General features: G+C 48.5%; 1 protein-coding gene across 1 annotated transcript; it reads right to left on the bottom strand.

Moving 5' to 3' along the window:
* Window positions 1-1,388: 1,388 nt before the first annotated feature.
* On the bottom strand, window positions 1,389-14,568 carry SCD (stearoyl-CoA desaturase). Its single transcript, XM_069460560.1, has 6 exons — window positions 14,199-14,568; window positions 13,395-13,677; window positions 9,377-9,507; window positions 7,701-7,906; window positions 5,601-5,833; window positions 1,389-2,912 (listed from the first exon to the last, which is right to left on the bottom strand). Exons 1-6 carry the CDS (start codon window positions 14,223-14,225, stop codon window positions 2,713-2,715), a joined length of 1,080 nt encoding a protein of 359 aa, XP_069316661.1. The 5' UTR covers window positions 14,226-14,568; the 3' UTR covers window positions 1,389-2,712.
* Between the last annotated feature and the right edge of the window lie 755 nt (window positions 14,569-15,323).

Below are 15,323 nucleotides of genomic sequence, written 5' to 3'. Positions count from 1 at the left end.
GTATGGATCAGATCCAGGGAACACGATTACAATAGAAGGAAGTGAAAGCTGTTTTTATTGTGCATATATTATCAAGCAGGCATCTGATGATCTGCGGAATTAAAAGTACCCAACAGACATTTCCAAGGGCTAGGCACACAGGTCAGCAGATCTAAACTACAGTGATCTGCCATTAGATTCTTTCCTACTGAGACGAACAACTCAAAAGACGAGGATGCCTTTAGCCCAGGCTAACCCCTGTAGCCTCTATTCAATCAACACGGGAAGAAAGGCCCTCCTCCCTTCCATCACCGGGGCTCAACAGTGGGCAGAGCAACTGGTATTGTACATTTCCAATCTCTTTAGAGCAAAGCCAGACTGAGGTACAGGGACAAGGCTAGTCCAGGTTTCTCAAAACATGGATGTTCTCTTTTTTTCCAGACTTCTTCTATACTACTGTCTGCCCTAGGCTGTATTGTAGGGAATGCTGGTTAGTTTGCTGAACAGAGACTATTCAGCAAAGTACATGGCATCTCAGATCCCAAGTCTCGGCCAAAGCTTTGCAACATACCCTGACTCCAGGGAACAGGGCCTCCTTTCGAAGTGAGGCACTTGGGTACTTGCCCTTGTTTCTTGTGTTTCCCTGGGAGGACTGGGTTTCCTCCTACTTCTACAAGCATTGTACTGTCCGCTGGGAGCACTGACTCAGGCGGGGCAGCCTTACTGAGCAAGCAGGGAGCATTCGGCGTGCTCTCTGATTCTGATTCAGACAGAGGGAACTGAAAACAAACCCTCTTTGCTCCACGGCTAGCTCACTGGCACAACACGAGCATTTGGCTTGGCCATGCCTTGTGAGAGAGGCTCTCTGAGTCAGGGATGTTGCTGGGAGGGTTTTGCCAGCCTTGTCTTGAGCCATCAGTGTGGTAGGGGAGCACAGGGGTTAGGTGGAGACACTCTGGAGGCCACATGAAAGTGGCAGCTAGCTCTACTTTCTAAAGAGAAGGAGTGGTTGGTTCAGTGACCCTGAGCATTCTGTCTGCAGGAGAGGGAGCTGCCTGGACAGCAAGTTGTCACTGCCTCTGACTTCACATGAAAGAGGCTGCCTGTCCAGAGAAAAAAGAAAATGTCACAGGAGAGAGAACTGGTAGGAGAAAAGGGACAGATGTGATAGACCTGGCAGCAAGAATCAGGGTAGTAAAGAGATTCCTAACTTCGCCCCCCAGGCAGCCCTATGCTTTAGGCTAGATGTTAACAGAGGAATGGAAGGGCACAACGTTGTGGGGAGAAGCCTTCTAGTTTTTACTTATTCCAAGGAGAAATTGGAACTAATGAATGAACCTAACATCTAGCTTGTTTTATTAAGATACTCAATAACTTACTCAGTAACCTCCTGGATCCCCGGTGATGTGTTGTTCTCAGAGCCCTTCCTTTGTAAAGTTACCTCTTAGGAACTGCCTACAGACTTACCCTTAACCTACCTATCTCCTGTTCAGCAGTAGGGGGAGGGGGCCGGGGCGGGGGCGTTAATAGACAACCCAGCTAATTCTTCCTCTCCCTCAGAGTTTCTTCAAACATCCCTCTTTCAGAGGGAAATACTCTTAAGTGAAATATTTTAATGTTATAAGCAAAGTATTCATGTATATATATGTCTGTGTTTGGCTCAACTCCACCTCTGAAAATCCTTCCTTTTTTGGATGTTTGGAAATGCCACAACCTCTTATTACTTACTATGAGGGGAGCAACATATATCCTGAAGATGGCAGAGCAGAAAAATGCAAGAATTGTGATGAGCAGCTCATGAAATTCTCAAATTCTATGAGCTGCTGTATTCACCAATTGTGGAAACACCCAACCTCAAGACTTCTTGATATGTCAACCAAGAAATCTCCTTGTGATTAGAGAAAAAAAATCCTTCCCAGAAGAGAAATTAAATGCTTCATCTTTAACCTCAGCCTAAACTATGTCCAGAGATTGAGATTTGTTCTTGTGTTTTAGCATTGCCAAGCTCCACACCATTCCCTGCTCAGTCAGGAGAGAAAGGAAGCATGCTGCGTGGTGGGGCTCGGAGGCCTCGCTAGGTGGGCAATGGCATGTCTAACCATGGCAAGAGCTTCCTCTTGCCTTGTTTTCCCACCTCGACCCCATCGTTCCTTACCAATCATACCGTGCATGCTAACTGTCTCCCTTTACAATTCACCTGCTTTAGAAGCCTTGTGCCAAATGAAGTTTTTTCCATTCCATCTAGCAAAAGCCTGGGCTGAAGATAATGAACAGAGAACTGCCCAGAAGATTTTGTTGTGTCTCTAGCTTGAGCTACCTACCTTAAAGCTCACAATAGCTCAAGGAAAGAGAATCATCTGGGGCAGAGACCATTAGTTTAAGACTATGGAAAGGTTGTCTAAGCTTTGGAAGCTGGACACTGACCAATGACTGACCAGCTGCTTGCCCGGGAGGCAATGAGGGAGAAGAGAAAGGAAGGTGATAGGAACAAAGCAAAGAGGACAATGGGACTAGACGAGAGAGAATATAAGAGAAGAAATAAGAATATCAGCTTAGCATCATAAAGGCAGAGTTGTTGGCTTTCAATACTTTTGCATTTAAAAGAATACTGTACTGCAATGGGTTAACATCATCATCTTTAGCATCCTGGTAGCATTATTCAGTAGTTAATAAACAGAACATTAAACCTCTGCCCAGCTGGCTTTTGGAAATGGAACCTGAGGGACCCAAAACTCAGCCACTCTTGTAGCTTCCATCTCCAGTTCTTTTAGCCCTGGCCAAGATGGCGGCCTTGGATACTTTCTTCCGGTCATAGGCCAGGCCGATGGCAGCCATGCAATCGATGAAAAAGGTGGTTACGTTGATGTGCCAGCGGTACTCGCTGGTGGCGTAGTCATAGGGGAAGGTGTGGTGGTAGTTGTGGAAGCCCTCGCCTGGAACAAAAGCAAGGAGAGAGTTATGGAGCAACAGTGATTGCTGTCTTCCTAATCTATGCACACTGGTTACTTAGCAGGGCACCTCAAACTTAGGAGAAACTTGATGCTGGTGAATGAATTGATGAATCCTGTCTCTCACTCTGAACCAAATAGATCTCCTCAGAGGCATCTTAAGAAATGACTGGAGAGACCCTCGTCACCCACTGCATCTGGGAGCCTTGTGGAAGGAGAACTGACAGTTTCTCTCAGAGGATATAATAATTAGAGGGAAGCTGCTACTGTCTGGAATGGGTTTTGGATTGGAAAATTCTAGAGCTTGCCTAAATGTTAGCCCTAGACTCTCGAGGCTCTGCGTGTATTTGCATGTTTTGGGCAGGGAGGGGAGAGTCCAGAATGCAAAATGTTCTACCTCTAGGGGTAGGAGGTTTCTACAGAGTGGGTGCAGCAGTCAAAAGTCAAAAGAAAAGAGGCCCAGCCCAGGGGCCGGAATGTCTCGGGCCACTGTAGTTCAGAATGGGCTGCTCTGCCTTCTAATTCTTTGAGCTTTGACCCTGATGTGGGGGCAGTGCTGATAAAACAGAAGCTCTCCAGAGGAAAAGAATCAAAATGCTTAGATATTCCCTCTAACCTCCAAGACTCTGAGGACTCTTGGGATGAGCACTTCACTTTGCTGGAGAGAAGAAAACAAAGAAATTCTGCATTCAGGACAATTTCTGTAATATGTAAAGTTTTGGAAACTCTACAGATAGAGAGTTTGCCAACTCTTGGCTGGACTCTTCTTTCTGAATGGCATCCAACAATAATACTGACCCAAATCAGGCCGGAATAAAGAATACTAATAAAAGAGCTTGTTGGGCCCTTTGTAGATAAAAATAACCCCAGATAGGGTAGTAATGATATTAATGACAAGCAAGTGAAGGAAGTCCTGCAGAGTAAATGACACCATCCAGGGCACTTCAAGGTTATGTCCCCCATCTCTGTGACACTTCACCATCCGAGGTGGGAACTGAGTAGGAGGGTGGGAGAACACCAAGGCAAAAGGCACTGATGGAGGACTATTAATTTCACAAATGGATTTGCAGCTAGGCTCTGTGTCAGCACTAGCCAAGCCTGTATTTACCAGATTTAAAGTGGCATCAGGCACATGGGTAGATGCAAAGAGAAAAAAAGAGGAGGAGGGTCAATGGGTGGAAATAGGACAAGACTTAGCAACTGGAGCAGCAAGGGAGAGCCCAAGAAAGGCTCAGGGAGAAGGTGAGCTTTGGCAGAGAGAAGATGAGCTTGTGACTATGGGGGAAGTAATTCAAGAAGTGAAATGATTAGAGTGGCAGGAAACAGAACAGGAGGAGAACAAAGGGCAAGGCGATAAAGGAGGAAGGGAGCAGGTACGGGGGAGTGGGGAGGATAACTGGGGCAAGTCAGGTACTGGCAGCCACTCTGAATGTATGGCATAAAGAGGCTGGAGTTAGGAAGCCCACTATAGATCTACTCGTGACACAGGACACATCTCATGCCAGAAAACTCCATTGTTGTGAAAATCTCAGATTTACACAGTGCATGTGATTTATTTCAATCATGAGTCAAAGTAAGAACATGCACAATGGTAGAAGGTGCCTGAAAGGAGCAGGGAGATGCACAAAAGTTAAAAAGAGAGGGAAAAAATGCTTTTCATAAAGACAGTCAAGATTGTTGGGGTTGAGAATATAAAGGAAGATTTTTAAGGAGGAAAAAAAGAGTGTTAGGCAATGACATACATAGACGTGTGGAGTAGCGTGGTTGCCCAGGTGTTAGGGGATGGCCACTAGCACTGAACAGTGGTGCAGAGTACAGGCCCCTGGGTCCACTTAAAGCTATGTGAGGCCATTGTCAAAGTTTATATTCAGTTGGAAAGATGGACAGAAAAAAAATGGAAACAGATGGTAGAGCACTGTTGTCTTAGACTCTGGTAATTGGGGCTGCAATTATAGAGAGAAATAAATGCAGGAATAGTCAACATTAGATCAGTGAGCAGGAACTTGTGATCAAACTAATTATTTTATCAGGCTATTCCCTAAACCATGTTGGGGGAAGGGCTCTTCCTAGCACAGGAACAGAAGTAGAAGAGATAAAACTAAAGGACAAGAGGAGGCAAGGTGGTAGGTTGTGGTAAACGGCCACCAACACCAGTGGCTTTGGTGCCCTTCATATTGACATCCCCAAATGGTAAGGCATGACACACACTTAAGAGTATGGCATACCTGAATATAGTGGGGAGATAAAAATTAGTGTGGCATACTTAAGTTTATTGAACTAAATTATAATTATTTATTCTACATTTTATATAGTACACTAGGATTACTGGCCACTCAGATGACCCTATTGTTCTATTTATGCATTTTCTGCCCCAAGCAAGAGAGCAGTGTAGCCCAGGTGACCGGCAAAAGGAAAAGTCAGAGGGGCTCATCATACACAGCCTTTGGAGATTGTTTTGGAAGCGGGAATTAAAAGCAGTGTTATTTTTTCCCCAAAACTTGTTTCCTGACTCTCATTCAAAGGTTTTCCAATATATTGCCCCTAATTTTATAGTGGAAAAACTGAGATGCAAAGTGGTCATAAAAATAAGTTAATCTGGTTTTTCTGGCTCCTAGCCTTGTACCCTAGTCAGCAGACCACTAGATGTGGTCCTGCCATGGACGGACAACTTACCCACAGCTCCCAGGGACACCAGGATATTTTCCCGGGGCTCAATGTTCTTGTCAAAAGGCCGATATCCGTAGAGGTGGGCAGCGCTGTTCACCAGCCAGGTGGCATTGAGTACCACAGCGTAACGCAGGAACGTGGCAACCAAAGCACTGTGCAGAAAGGTTTCACCCCAGAAATACCAGGGCACCCATGTGGGCAGGAGGAAGCACATAAACACAACGGCGGGCTTGTAGTACCTGCATGGGGGGGCCAGACACCAAGTCAGTGGACAGAGGGCTCTTACACCTACCTGTGCTTCCACTCACACTGGGTTGAGCTGTCTGTATCCCCCTCTGTTCTGAGTACAGCATGGCAGAAAACAGCAAGAGGGAATGGGGTGGGAACTCTTTTGATAATGTTGTGTTATTATCTCACTGTTTAGGTGAGGCAACGAGGAGGGATTAAATGACTTTTCTAGAATCACACCACTGGGCACCAGTGGAGCAAGTACTGAATGCTTGTCTCCTGCCTCTAAGGCCATTGCTGTTTTTTACTAGTGCATAATGCCGGTTGGTAACATAGGTGAGGTCCAAATTACAAATGGAGTTCTCCAGCCTAGGCTGTTCTTCCATGCTGCTTTGGCGCTCCTTTCTCTTTCTCATCAACACTCTTGTGCAGTCTGTGTTTAGTGTTATTCCTCCATTTCCTGCTTGTCACTCTCTAATTTTTTGCTCCTCTTTTCCCTCAGAGAGGCACACTGAGTGTCCTTGATTACTGGCAGGTCTCTGTCCCTCTGGAGGCCCTTTCTCAATCTTCATTCTCAATGTAGACCAGGCCATTGACATTCCAAGGGAGTGATTCCCTACGTCCCTTCAACAGTCAAGTCTTGACTTTTTTGTAACTGATATTCCTTCCCTGCATCCTGCTCCTTTCCATCCCTTCAACTTCTCCCCTAGCATGGATCCTCATTACCTCCTTACCTGTGTCCCTGCCTTTCATCTCTTTGGCTCAGTGGTTTCTTCCACCTGTCCAGAGACCAGACTTTTTAAAGCATACCTGTCTGTCTTTGCCACATTGCTGCTCAAAAAACATAATGGTTTCCTTTTTTTTGAGACAGAGTCTCACTCTGTTGCCCATGCTAGAATGCTGTGGCATCAGCCTAGCTCACAGCAACCTCAAACTCCTGGGCTTAAAGCAATCCTTCTGCCTCAGCCTCCCAAGTAGCTGGGACTACAGGCATGCACCACCATGCCCGGCTAATTATTTTCTATATATTTTTTTTAGTTGTCCAGCTAATTTCTTTCTTTCTTTCTTCTCTCTCTCTCTTTTTTTTTTTTTTAGTAGAGATGGGGGTCTCATTCTTGCTTAGGCTGGTCTCGAACTCCTGATCTCGAGTGATCCTGCCTCCTTGGCCTCCCAGAGTGCTAGGATTACAGGCATGAGGCACTGCACCTGGCCCATAATGGTTTCCTATTACCTATTGAATTAAATCCTAAATCTGTTTTTAGGACTCTACAAGAACAGCATCAGTCTCTCTTTCCAGTCTCACCTCCTCCCCCACCCTATACTTCAAGCAAAATGACTCTTTTCCTGGAACATGCTTTATGCTTTAGCTCATTCTGTTCTTTCTGTTTGCACTGTCCCTCCCCACACATACTTGTGAAAATCTCTATCCATTGGTGAATTCCAGTGCCACCTTTTCCATAAACACTGAGCACTCCCCACTGAGCAATCTCCCTCCACCTTGAACAGAAAATACTCTGCCTTGTATCAGGGGTTATTCGGGTACTTGGCTTATAACCTCTACCCTCTAATAGGCTGCAAACTCCTTGAAGGTAAGAACTAGGCTACATTCATCTTTGTATCCATGACTGTCCCAGGTCAATAAACATTTGTTGAATTTAATTGGTTTAACTAAGATAGCTCAGAGAGAAAGAAAGAGGGCAATAGTCTATGACTATGGGTGGGTGGGATATTAAAAATTGGGGTTTTAAATTATGGTTGTAAACATGCAAACCCAGTAAATTTCTCACCTTACATTTTATAAGTCCTAAGAGAAAAAAAGGAGTCCCCAGACACCAGGTGCCAGGACCGTATCCCCAACTCCATCATCACTTTACTTACTTTCTCTGAAACATCACCAATTTGTCGGCTTTTAGGTCAGACAAGTCCAGCGTACCCCCCTTCTTTATGACGGCTGGGTGTTTGCGCACAAGCAGCCAACCCACGTGAGAGAAGAAAAAGCCGCGTCGGGAATTATGAGGATCAGCATTTGTTTCTGAAAACTTGTGGTGGGCTCGGTGATCACGGGCCCATTCGTAAACATCATTCTGGAGGGACAGAGAAGAGGAATGCAGGTCTGAGGAGAGACACCCTCTTAGGAGAATTCCAAAGAATTGGAATGTCTTCAAGAGCCCACAGCTTTCAGCTCAACCTCATGAAATACTCAGGAATCCAAAGGAGTTGCCTCCCCTCTTCTCCCAGCTTGCCACTAAAGCTTGAGTACAAAAGCAACTTCAAGTCCCAGGGCCACATGAACAGAACTGCTGCTGCTTGTTATATGGTGTGTGGAATGCGGGTAAACCACATGTTGCTCAGATAGTTTCATTAGGCAAGAACATTGCAACTCTTCAAGCAAGGGATGTTGGAAAATGTCTGTACAGGGTGCCTGATCCGGGGCATGGAGACTATCAGGCAGGCAGCCCTGTGTCCTGGGGTTCTGGTTAGTGGATAGGCTGTGGGAGCTCCATCCTGATGCCTTGGCACGAGACAGCTCACTCAATCCCACAAGGCCAGGCATGTAACTCATGGTCATGGCCACATTTCCAAATGACCCTGGCTTCTCTGTGACTCTTTCCATCCCTTGAAGAATATACCAATATTTCTCTTCCTCTCTGCCCCAAAAGGACAATGTCAGGAGCCTTCAAGACATAAATTGCTATGGCAGAGATTATGCAAATGTGGGAAGTACCTGGGGTGTTGCCTAATATGACTATTTGATTTCCTGTCTTCCTCTTGCTCCAAGCTAAGCGTCACACCACATGTTATCCTTTGCCTTGTTACAGCTTAATAGGTGTGAGAGTTCCCTTTCCCCAACTCCCTTCATTCTGTTTCCACTATAATTTTTTTGCCTCAGCAAATCTCAGTACTTGATTTTGCCAGCATGGCAACCCCAGATAGGACCACAATGTTGGGCTGGTTTATCTAACCTCTCAGTGACTTGGTTTCCTCATCTGCAAAACGGGGATAATAATAGTACCAACCTCCTAAGATTGTTGTGAGGATTTAATGAGTTAATCTATATCAAGTGCTTAGTATGGTGCCAGGCAGCTAGTCAGTGCTATGAAAGTGTGTGTTCTTATTATCTGAAAACAACAGAATTCATGAGTCTGTAAAACCTCAACTTCACTCCCATTGTGGTGGAGTCCTGAGACATTCACCTTAAATAGTGAATTTATTATCCAAAGTCTGCCCAGGAAACCAGGGTCAGTCCCTGGCTTATGTGCCATGGCTCCTGATGATGAAGGACAACAGGCAGACAGTGTGATAACACAGGGACCTTAGGATCAAAAATAATCATGCATATCATGACTATTTCCTATTTACTCCTCATTTCCCTTTCCCAGAAGTCTCCTCAGCTTTATGGACTTAAGGACTGAACCTGCACTTGAGGTGACCACAGGAGAGAGCAAAGTGAAGTGGTTGTGCAGGTGTGGCTCCTCTCTGGGTATTGATCACCTCCCTTCTGCCCCCAGATCATCTATAGGGTGGAGAAAAATGAGCAGAGCAGAGCTTCTTACCTGGAATGCCAAGGTGTTGGCAATGATCAGGAAGACCCGCAGGGGCAGCCGGGCTTTGTAAGTTCGGTGGCTCCACAGGCGATGGGCTCCTGCTGTTATGCCCAGAGCACTGATGGCATAGTACAATAATCCTGTCAGGAGAAGACAGCAGGGGAGTCACCAACCAGTGTGAGTGCCATCTGGGGAAGCATGTTGAGCATGAGGCTGTGTCTTCTGTAGGTTTTGGGTGAGGATCTGCTGCTTTACTCTGAACTCTAGGGATACCTTGGTCTCCTAGATTTTACCACTTGAAAAATACCATCACCTCCCAGCCTCTCAACCTAGGAATGGAGATAAGCTAAGGAGCCCCATGAACTAAGGAGTCAGAAAGGCAGGAGAGAGAACAAGGCTCTAACCATTCAGCCACTTGTCATTCTCAGTCTGCAGGGGTGTTTTCCCAGGACTTGTTACCTTTGACCATTAGCTAATCTTCGCTAAGGTTTTAAGAGCTACAAACTACTCTTCCAGAGCTCAGGGCCCCTAAACAAAGGTGTTATAACAGCCAATAAAATCTAGGCACTGACCAATTCGAAGAGCCCTGGGTTGTAGAGGGGACTCAGAGTTATGGCTCTTTACTAACTGGTACAAAATCATTTTGATATTTTAGCCAGCAGTACAGCCATATCAGGGAAAAATCAGCCCTGTACATAAGTCATATTTGCACAGTGTCTTGAGCTTTACTGATGATTTTAATATTCTCGAATTCACTGGATGCTTTAAATGGGGTAGGTGGTATTAATAGCCTCACTTTGCAGTTGAAGAAATAGATGCTCAGAGAGGTTAAGCATTTATCTTGGCTGGGTCACATGGCCAGTAAGAAATGGAGCCATGGTTTGAAGCTGGGTTTTCTGTCAATAAGCAGTTCCTGTCCCAGCTATATCTTCCACCTCCCCAACATATATGAACAGTTCCTGTGTCTCTCAGCCCATAATCTCACTAGGAAATGCTAATTCTGGACAATGGTGGGATATGCTCAAAGCCATCAGTGGAACACCCCAACATTTTCCTGCCTCACTTTCCTGAAGTCCTGCAGGCTCAGGAGGAGCCAGATATAATCTCTAACTGGGAAGCGGGTTGCTGGGTGTACCCATCTCTTCCTTTGTCCGGTAGCTCTAGCAGGCAGGGGCTGAGGCCTTGGTAGAAATTGTTAACAATGTTTCATTCCTAGGGAAACAGCTAGAAACAATGGATCCTCAGTGGCCACAGAACTTCGTTGCAGTTGGAGACACCACACATTGTACAAATTGTCCTGTGTTCTTTTGCAGCCATAGACAGCAGTTTCCTAAACAGCCTCCTCCTTTCCCCTACCTCTTTCACCCTATCCTGTTCCTCCTACAGGATCTCTCGGGGAGCCACAGAGCCAGAGTCTATCCCAAGGAAAGGAAAGTTCTATCCACATGCCTCAGAACAGGAATTAAGGCTCCAGGTAAGCTGCAGGCCTCAAGCCAGGTGGTGATTGATATCTTCCCAGATACAGTATCTGACTGCATCTTACCTGGAAAAAACTCAGTTGGGGTAGAGCCCTCCAATCACCAAGGAGGAAGACAAATGGCTTTGGGCATGAAAGCAGAAGCACTCAGGTAAGAACCAAGGAAGCTTCTGGGGTTATTTCATGCCACAGAATACCCTGGGGCAAGTTGACTCAGAAAGCATATAAGAGCCCATATTAACAGGGAAATTGGGAAAAGAACCCAGGCATTCTCCTGCCTTTTCTATAAATACCTCAAAGTCAAATAGAACAGCTTAAGTCAATTGGAGATGCATTCTTACTCTGTTCCCCAGGATATTACCCAAATTGATGGTTACCCAACATCTCTTAGTTTTAGCCCTAAGAAAGAGACTTGAAGGGTTTTGCCCTTTGGCCCTCATTGCTGCCAGAGATTTCTCTTCAGCCCTACCTTAAGGGCTCTTCTGAGAGGCTCCACAATGAAAGATACGAGCCTCTCAAAATTGCTCAGAGTCATAAGACATCCTGGACTCACATCCAGTTGCTAATTTAACTTTGTCTTTAGGGATTAAAACAAGAAAAGAAAGTCAAGCCCCTAAACTCTGAAGGTGGCAAGAGAAGATGCCCAAGTTGAGACCTCTGACCTTCCTTCTCCCCAGCCTCCTTGTTCCACAAGACAGAAGAGTTGTGACATCCCTCTATCAAGATAGTCATTCCATCAGCCAAGCCATTCACCAAAAAGCCCAGGGCCAGGAGTAAAGTAAGTCACCGTTCAGTCTCTGTGTGCCACGTTTCTCTGTCCAAAGGCACAGCACACACCCTTGGGCAGGGCACCAAAACGTAGCGCGCACAGACTTGGCTTTGGGATAGCATTCTGCTGCCTGCGCTAGTAGCCGAGGATTGCCAAGCAGAGGCAGTCTGGTCAAACTCTGAACTTAAGGAGACCTATAGCGAGTGCTGGCACTGGAAGGGGCTTGAAGGGGACAAAACAGCTCGTGAAGACTCCCCACCTTGGGGAGACAGGGTGCAGAAGGGTCCACAGTCTCCCTGGGGAATCCCACCCCTTCTCTTGATTTCTCATGCTGCAGCTGAAGTTCTGCTGGGTTTTCAGAGGGGCTAGAGAATATGTCCTCCTCTCCTCATAAATATAAGAGCCCTTCCTTGTCTGCAGATCAACTGACTTCCCACACTGGCCTGCTCTTGCTATCTGCCTCTGCCACAGCTATGACACACAGGCAGCCTAAGGAATGCGACCTTCCTAATCCTAAAAAAGTAAAGCTGTTGCTCCTAGCTGGTACTTGGAAAAACGGATTCCTAGAAAGGACTCTTCTCAGTTGCATTTCACTGTGACACCTGAAGGATTTCTCAAGACAAAGGTCAGATCTCACCACCTTTAGAAGACCGAAGAGGGCCTGAGGGAAATAGCTAAAACTCTGCCTACCAGTCCCTCCACATAACTACCCGCCAAGAGTGCAGCCCACACACGAGATTGCTCTGGAAATCCTCAGGTTGTTTTCTGGAGAGAGAGTCCTGGCTCGCCACCCCTCAGAGAGGAGCAATGTGGGGCCCCTGGATCTGCAGAGCTCCCTGCTGTCCCCTCCCAATGCAGGCTACAGTGGCAGAGGTGAAAATGCCTGCAGAGCGCATGTGTGTGTATGGGGGCAGGGCCCTGCTATCAGCCCACACAGATGGATCCCTGAAAAAGTTGAGCTCAGGGGAGGGCAGGGACTAATGGGACTGTCTCCCTCATTACAGCAGCCTCAAGGCCAGTGCTGCTCAGGGCTCTCTTTTCTGACAAGGAGGGATAGGTAGAAGCCAGAGAGGGCTGGTGTTAGAAGGTGCCGGGTCCTTGGCACTTTATGGCATCAGGAGAGAGGAGGCTGGAGCAGGCTGGATGGGGATGGAACATGAAACACTTCTTCAACCTTATTTCATTCTAAGAACATTTTGTTGACTGGCATGAGCACACCCTAGAGACCTACATGGAGTAATAGAGCAACACACCTGTATAATCTGGGTTATACAGGAGCCTTCTTCATCTTCCTCTGCAGCAAAGGAACCCGGGCTAGCCAAGTAGCTTTGTGGATAACCACCTCTGTTCCTCCCTTTTCAATTAACTCTTCCTGAGCAGTTGCCCCTTGCTCTATCTCTTGAGGGCTCAACATATACCCTGTGAAGCCCCTGGTCTAGTGCCATGTTCCCATGCCTCCCAGGTGGGGGGCTTGATTCTTTGGCAGGGCTGGGACAGCCAGCCAAGCAAATGACTCAGACAGAAGAGCTCCTTTAGGGAAAGCTGAGTCTCAGGCACAGATCTACACTTCGATGTCCACAGCACATAGTCTCAGGGCTCCCTCCTCAAACCACAGAGCTGACACTCCCCTGCATCCCAGTGCCCCTACACTCTATCCCTGGGCTACTGAAGAGAAATGGCTGGGAGGGTGGGTGCTCCATGTAAGATCCTACCTTATTACTTATTAAGAGAGCAGGGAGAAGCCTGGGGTATGGGGTTGGGAGGACAAGGAGTCTGCTTACCCCACAGCCAGGTGTACAGCTTGCAGGTGGGGATCAAAAAGATCCCATACAGGGCTCCCAGGTGTAAAAGAAACATAAGGATGATGTTTCTCCAGACATATTGAAGCTTGGGTCTTGGACCCTCCTCATCCTGGTAGGTTGGGTCATGTATATCATCTTTGATTTCAGGGCGGATGTCTTCTTCCGAGTAGAGGGGTGTCTTCTCCAACTTGCCTCCTCCATTCTGCAGGACCCTGGAGGGAGGCGCTGTGATGGTGGTGGTGGTGGTGTAGGAGCTAGAGATCTGGGAGGGGGAGGAAGTGGAGAGTCAGGAGAGAGGAGACACGTGGAGGCAACAGGAGCCAGTTCACTCTCTAATCAAGCCGGGGGAAGGGTGGACCAGTAGAGGCACACACCCTGCTCCAATGCACTGATACACTGAGAGTAGGGTGGACCCCGAGATGGAAGGGGAAGACGTCCCCAAACTGCGCGGATAGATTGGGGAGCAAACCTAAGGGGAAGGGGCAGTAGGAAGGAGGGTGAAACACTCGCAGCCTTACTGACACAAAGGAAAACCCGCACACATTCGGAAAGGTACTGGCACCGCCACATTTCTCCTTACTGTAAAGCTTAAGAAACAAAAGTTGGAGAATCAAGTCCCCCAACTGCGATCCACATTCTCAACCAAGTGAAGGCAGTACAACTCAAAAAAGACGGCCAAGTCCTTCTCGAAGCTCTCAACTCTCTCCCCCACCAACCAGTCACCTAGAAGCCCAGCCCGCGCCGGCGAACCGTCGGTGCAGGGGCCATCGCTTGGAAGCTCACCTCCTCTTGCAGCAAGTGGGCCGGCATCTTGGATCTCGGATGCCGGGATCACTTTCCCAGGACTGAGGCTGCCGAGCGGAGTTAGGCACCGCGGGGACAGACGGTGGACTTCTGCTCCGGAGCCCGCTAGTGCGCAGCGATCGGTGGCTCTGCGGCGTGCGCGCCGGCTGGCTGTCCGGGCCAGACCCGCTGTGCGTGGATCTCCCCGAGCTGAGGATTTAAAGGCTAGAGCTGGCAGTGGGTGACCGTGTCCCGTATTTCCTCAGACACCTTTTATCCGCTGCCAGCAAGGGGCAAAGTGCACAGAGTTGACTGGCCCAGGCAGCCCCGCGTGGAGGTGAGGGCGGGAGAGGGGAGGAGACAGAAAGCCCAGGCGTGCAGCGACCAGAGCCCAGGCGCCGGGATGCTGCGGACACCAACACCGCGCCGCGGCTGCCCCTGCCCCTGCCCCTGGGGAAATGCTAATGAGGCTTCTGTAAACTCTGGCGCGTCATTGGCCGAAGGGAATTTGGTGCCACCTCGTCCTGCTGTTGCCATTGGCTCGGCGCAATCTGCTGTTCCCTCTGCCGCGAGCTCCTCGCTCCCCCTCCCCTCGCTTTCTCCTCGGCTTCTCTTCCCCGGGCCTGCGCTCGGGAGCTCTCCCTGTGCGAGAGGGAGCGGATCGGGTCTGGAATTGGGGAGTGGCTCCAAGTCCAGGATGGCCCGGGGCACAGGGCGAATGGGTGGACACTGGGGAAGTTTCACAGGAAACAGCGGGGCAGCCACGGTGGCGCCCACTCCTCACAACTCCTTCCCGCATTCCCGTCCCCCCAGGCGCGCGGGAGGGCAGACATGGCTCCCCCGGGGTCGCGCGCCCGGGGGCTGGGGGAAGCCCCGCCTCCTTGTCCCGCGAGCTCCGGGGGCTCAGTCCGCGGGCGAACAATGGCTCTGCCCCGCCCACCAGCAGCTACGCGACGCTCCCCCGGCCCGCACTGAACTCTGGCCGGATCTGAAGACACACGAGCACACATACGTGTGTGCCTGCGCGCGCACCGTGTGCCCCCACTGGGTTCGCTCGGCGGGGGAAGTCCACCGCCAGGCACCAGTGGGCCATCCCGTCCCCATGCCCACGCCTCTAGAACGCGT

The sequence above is a fragment of the Eulemur rufifrons genome, chromosome 28 (assembly GCF_041146395.1).
Source record: "Eulemur rufifrons isolate Redbay chromosome 28, OSU_ERuf_1, whole genome shotgun sequence".
NCBI lineage: Eukaryota > Metazoa > Chordata > Mammalia > Primates > Lemuridae > Eulemur > Eulemur rufifrons.
The sequence above is the reverse complement of the archived record's forward strand: the minus strand, read 5'-3'. Positions and strand labels throughout refer to the sequence as shown.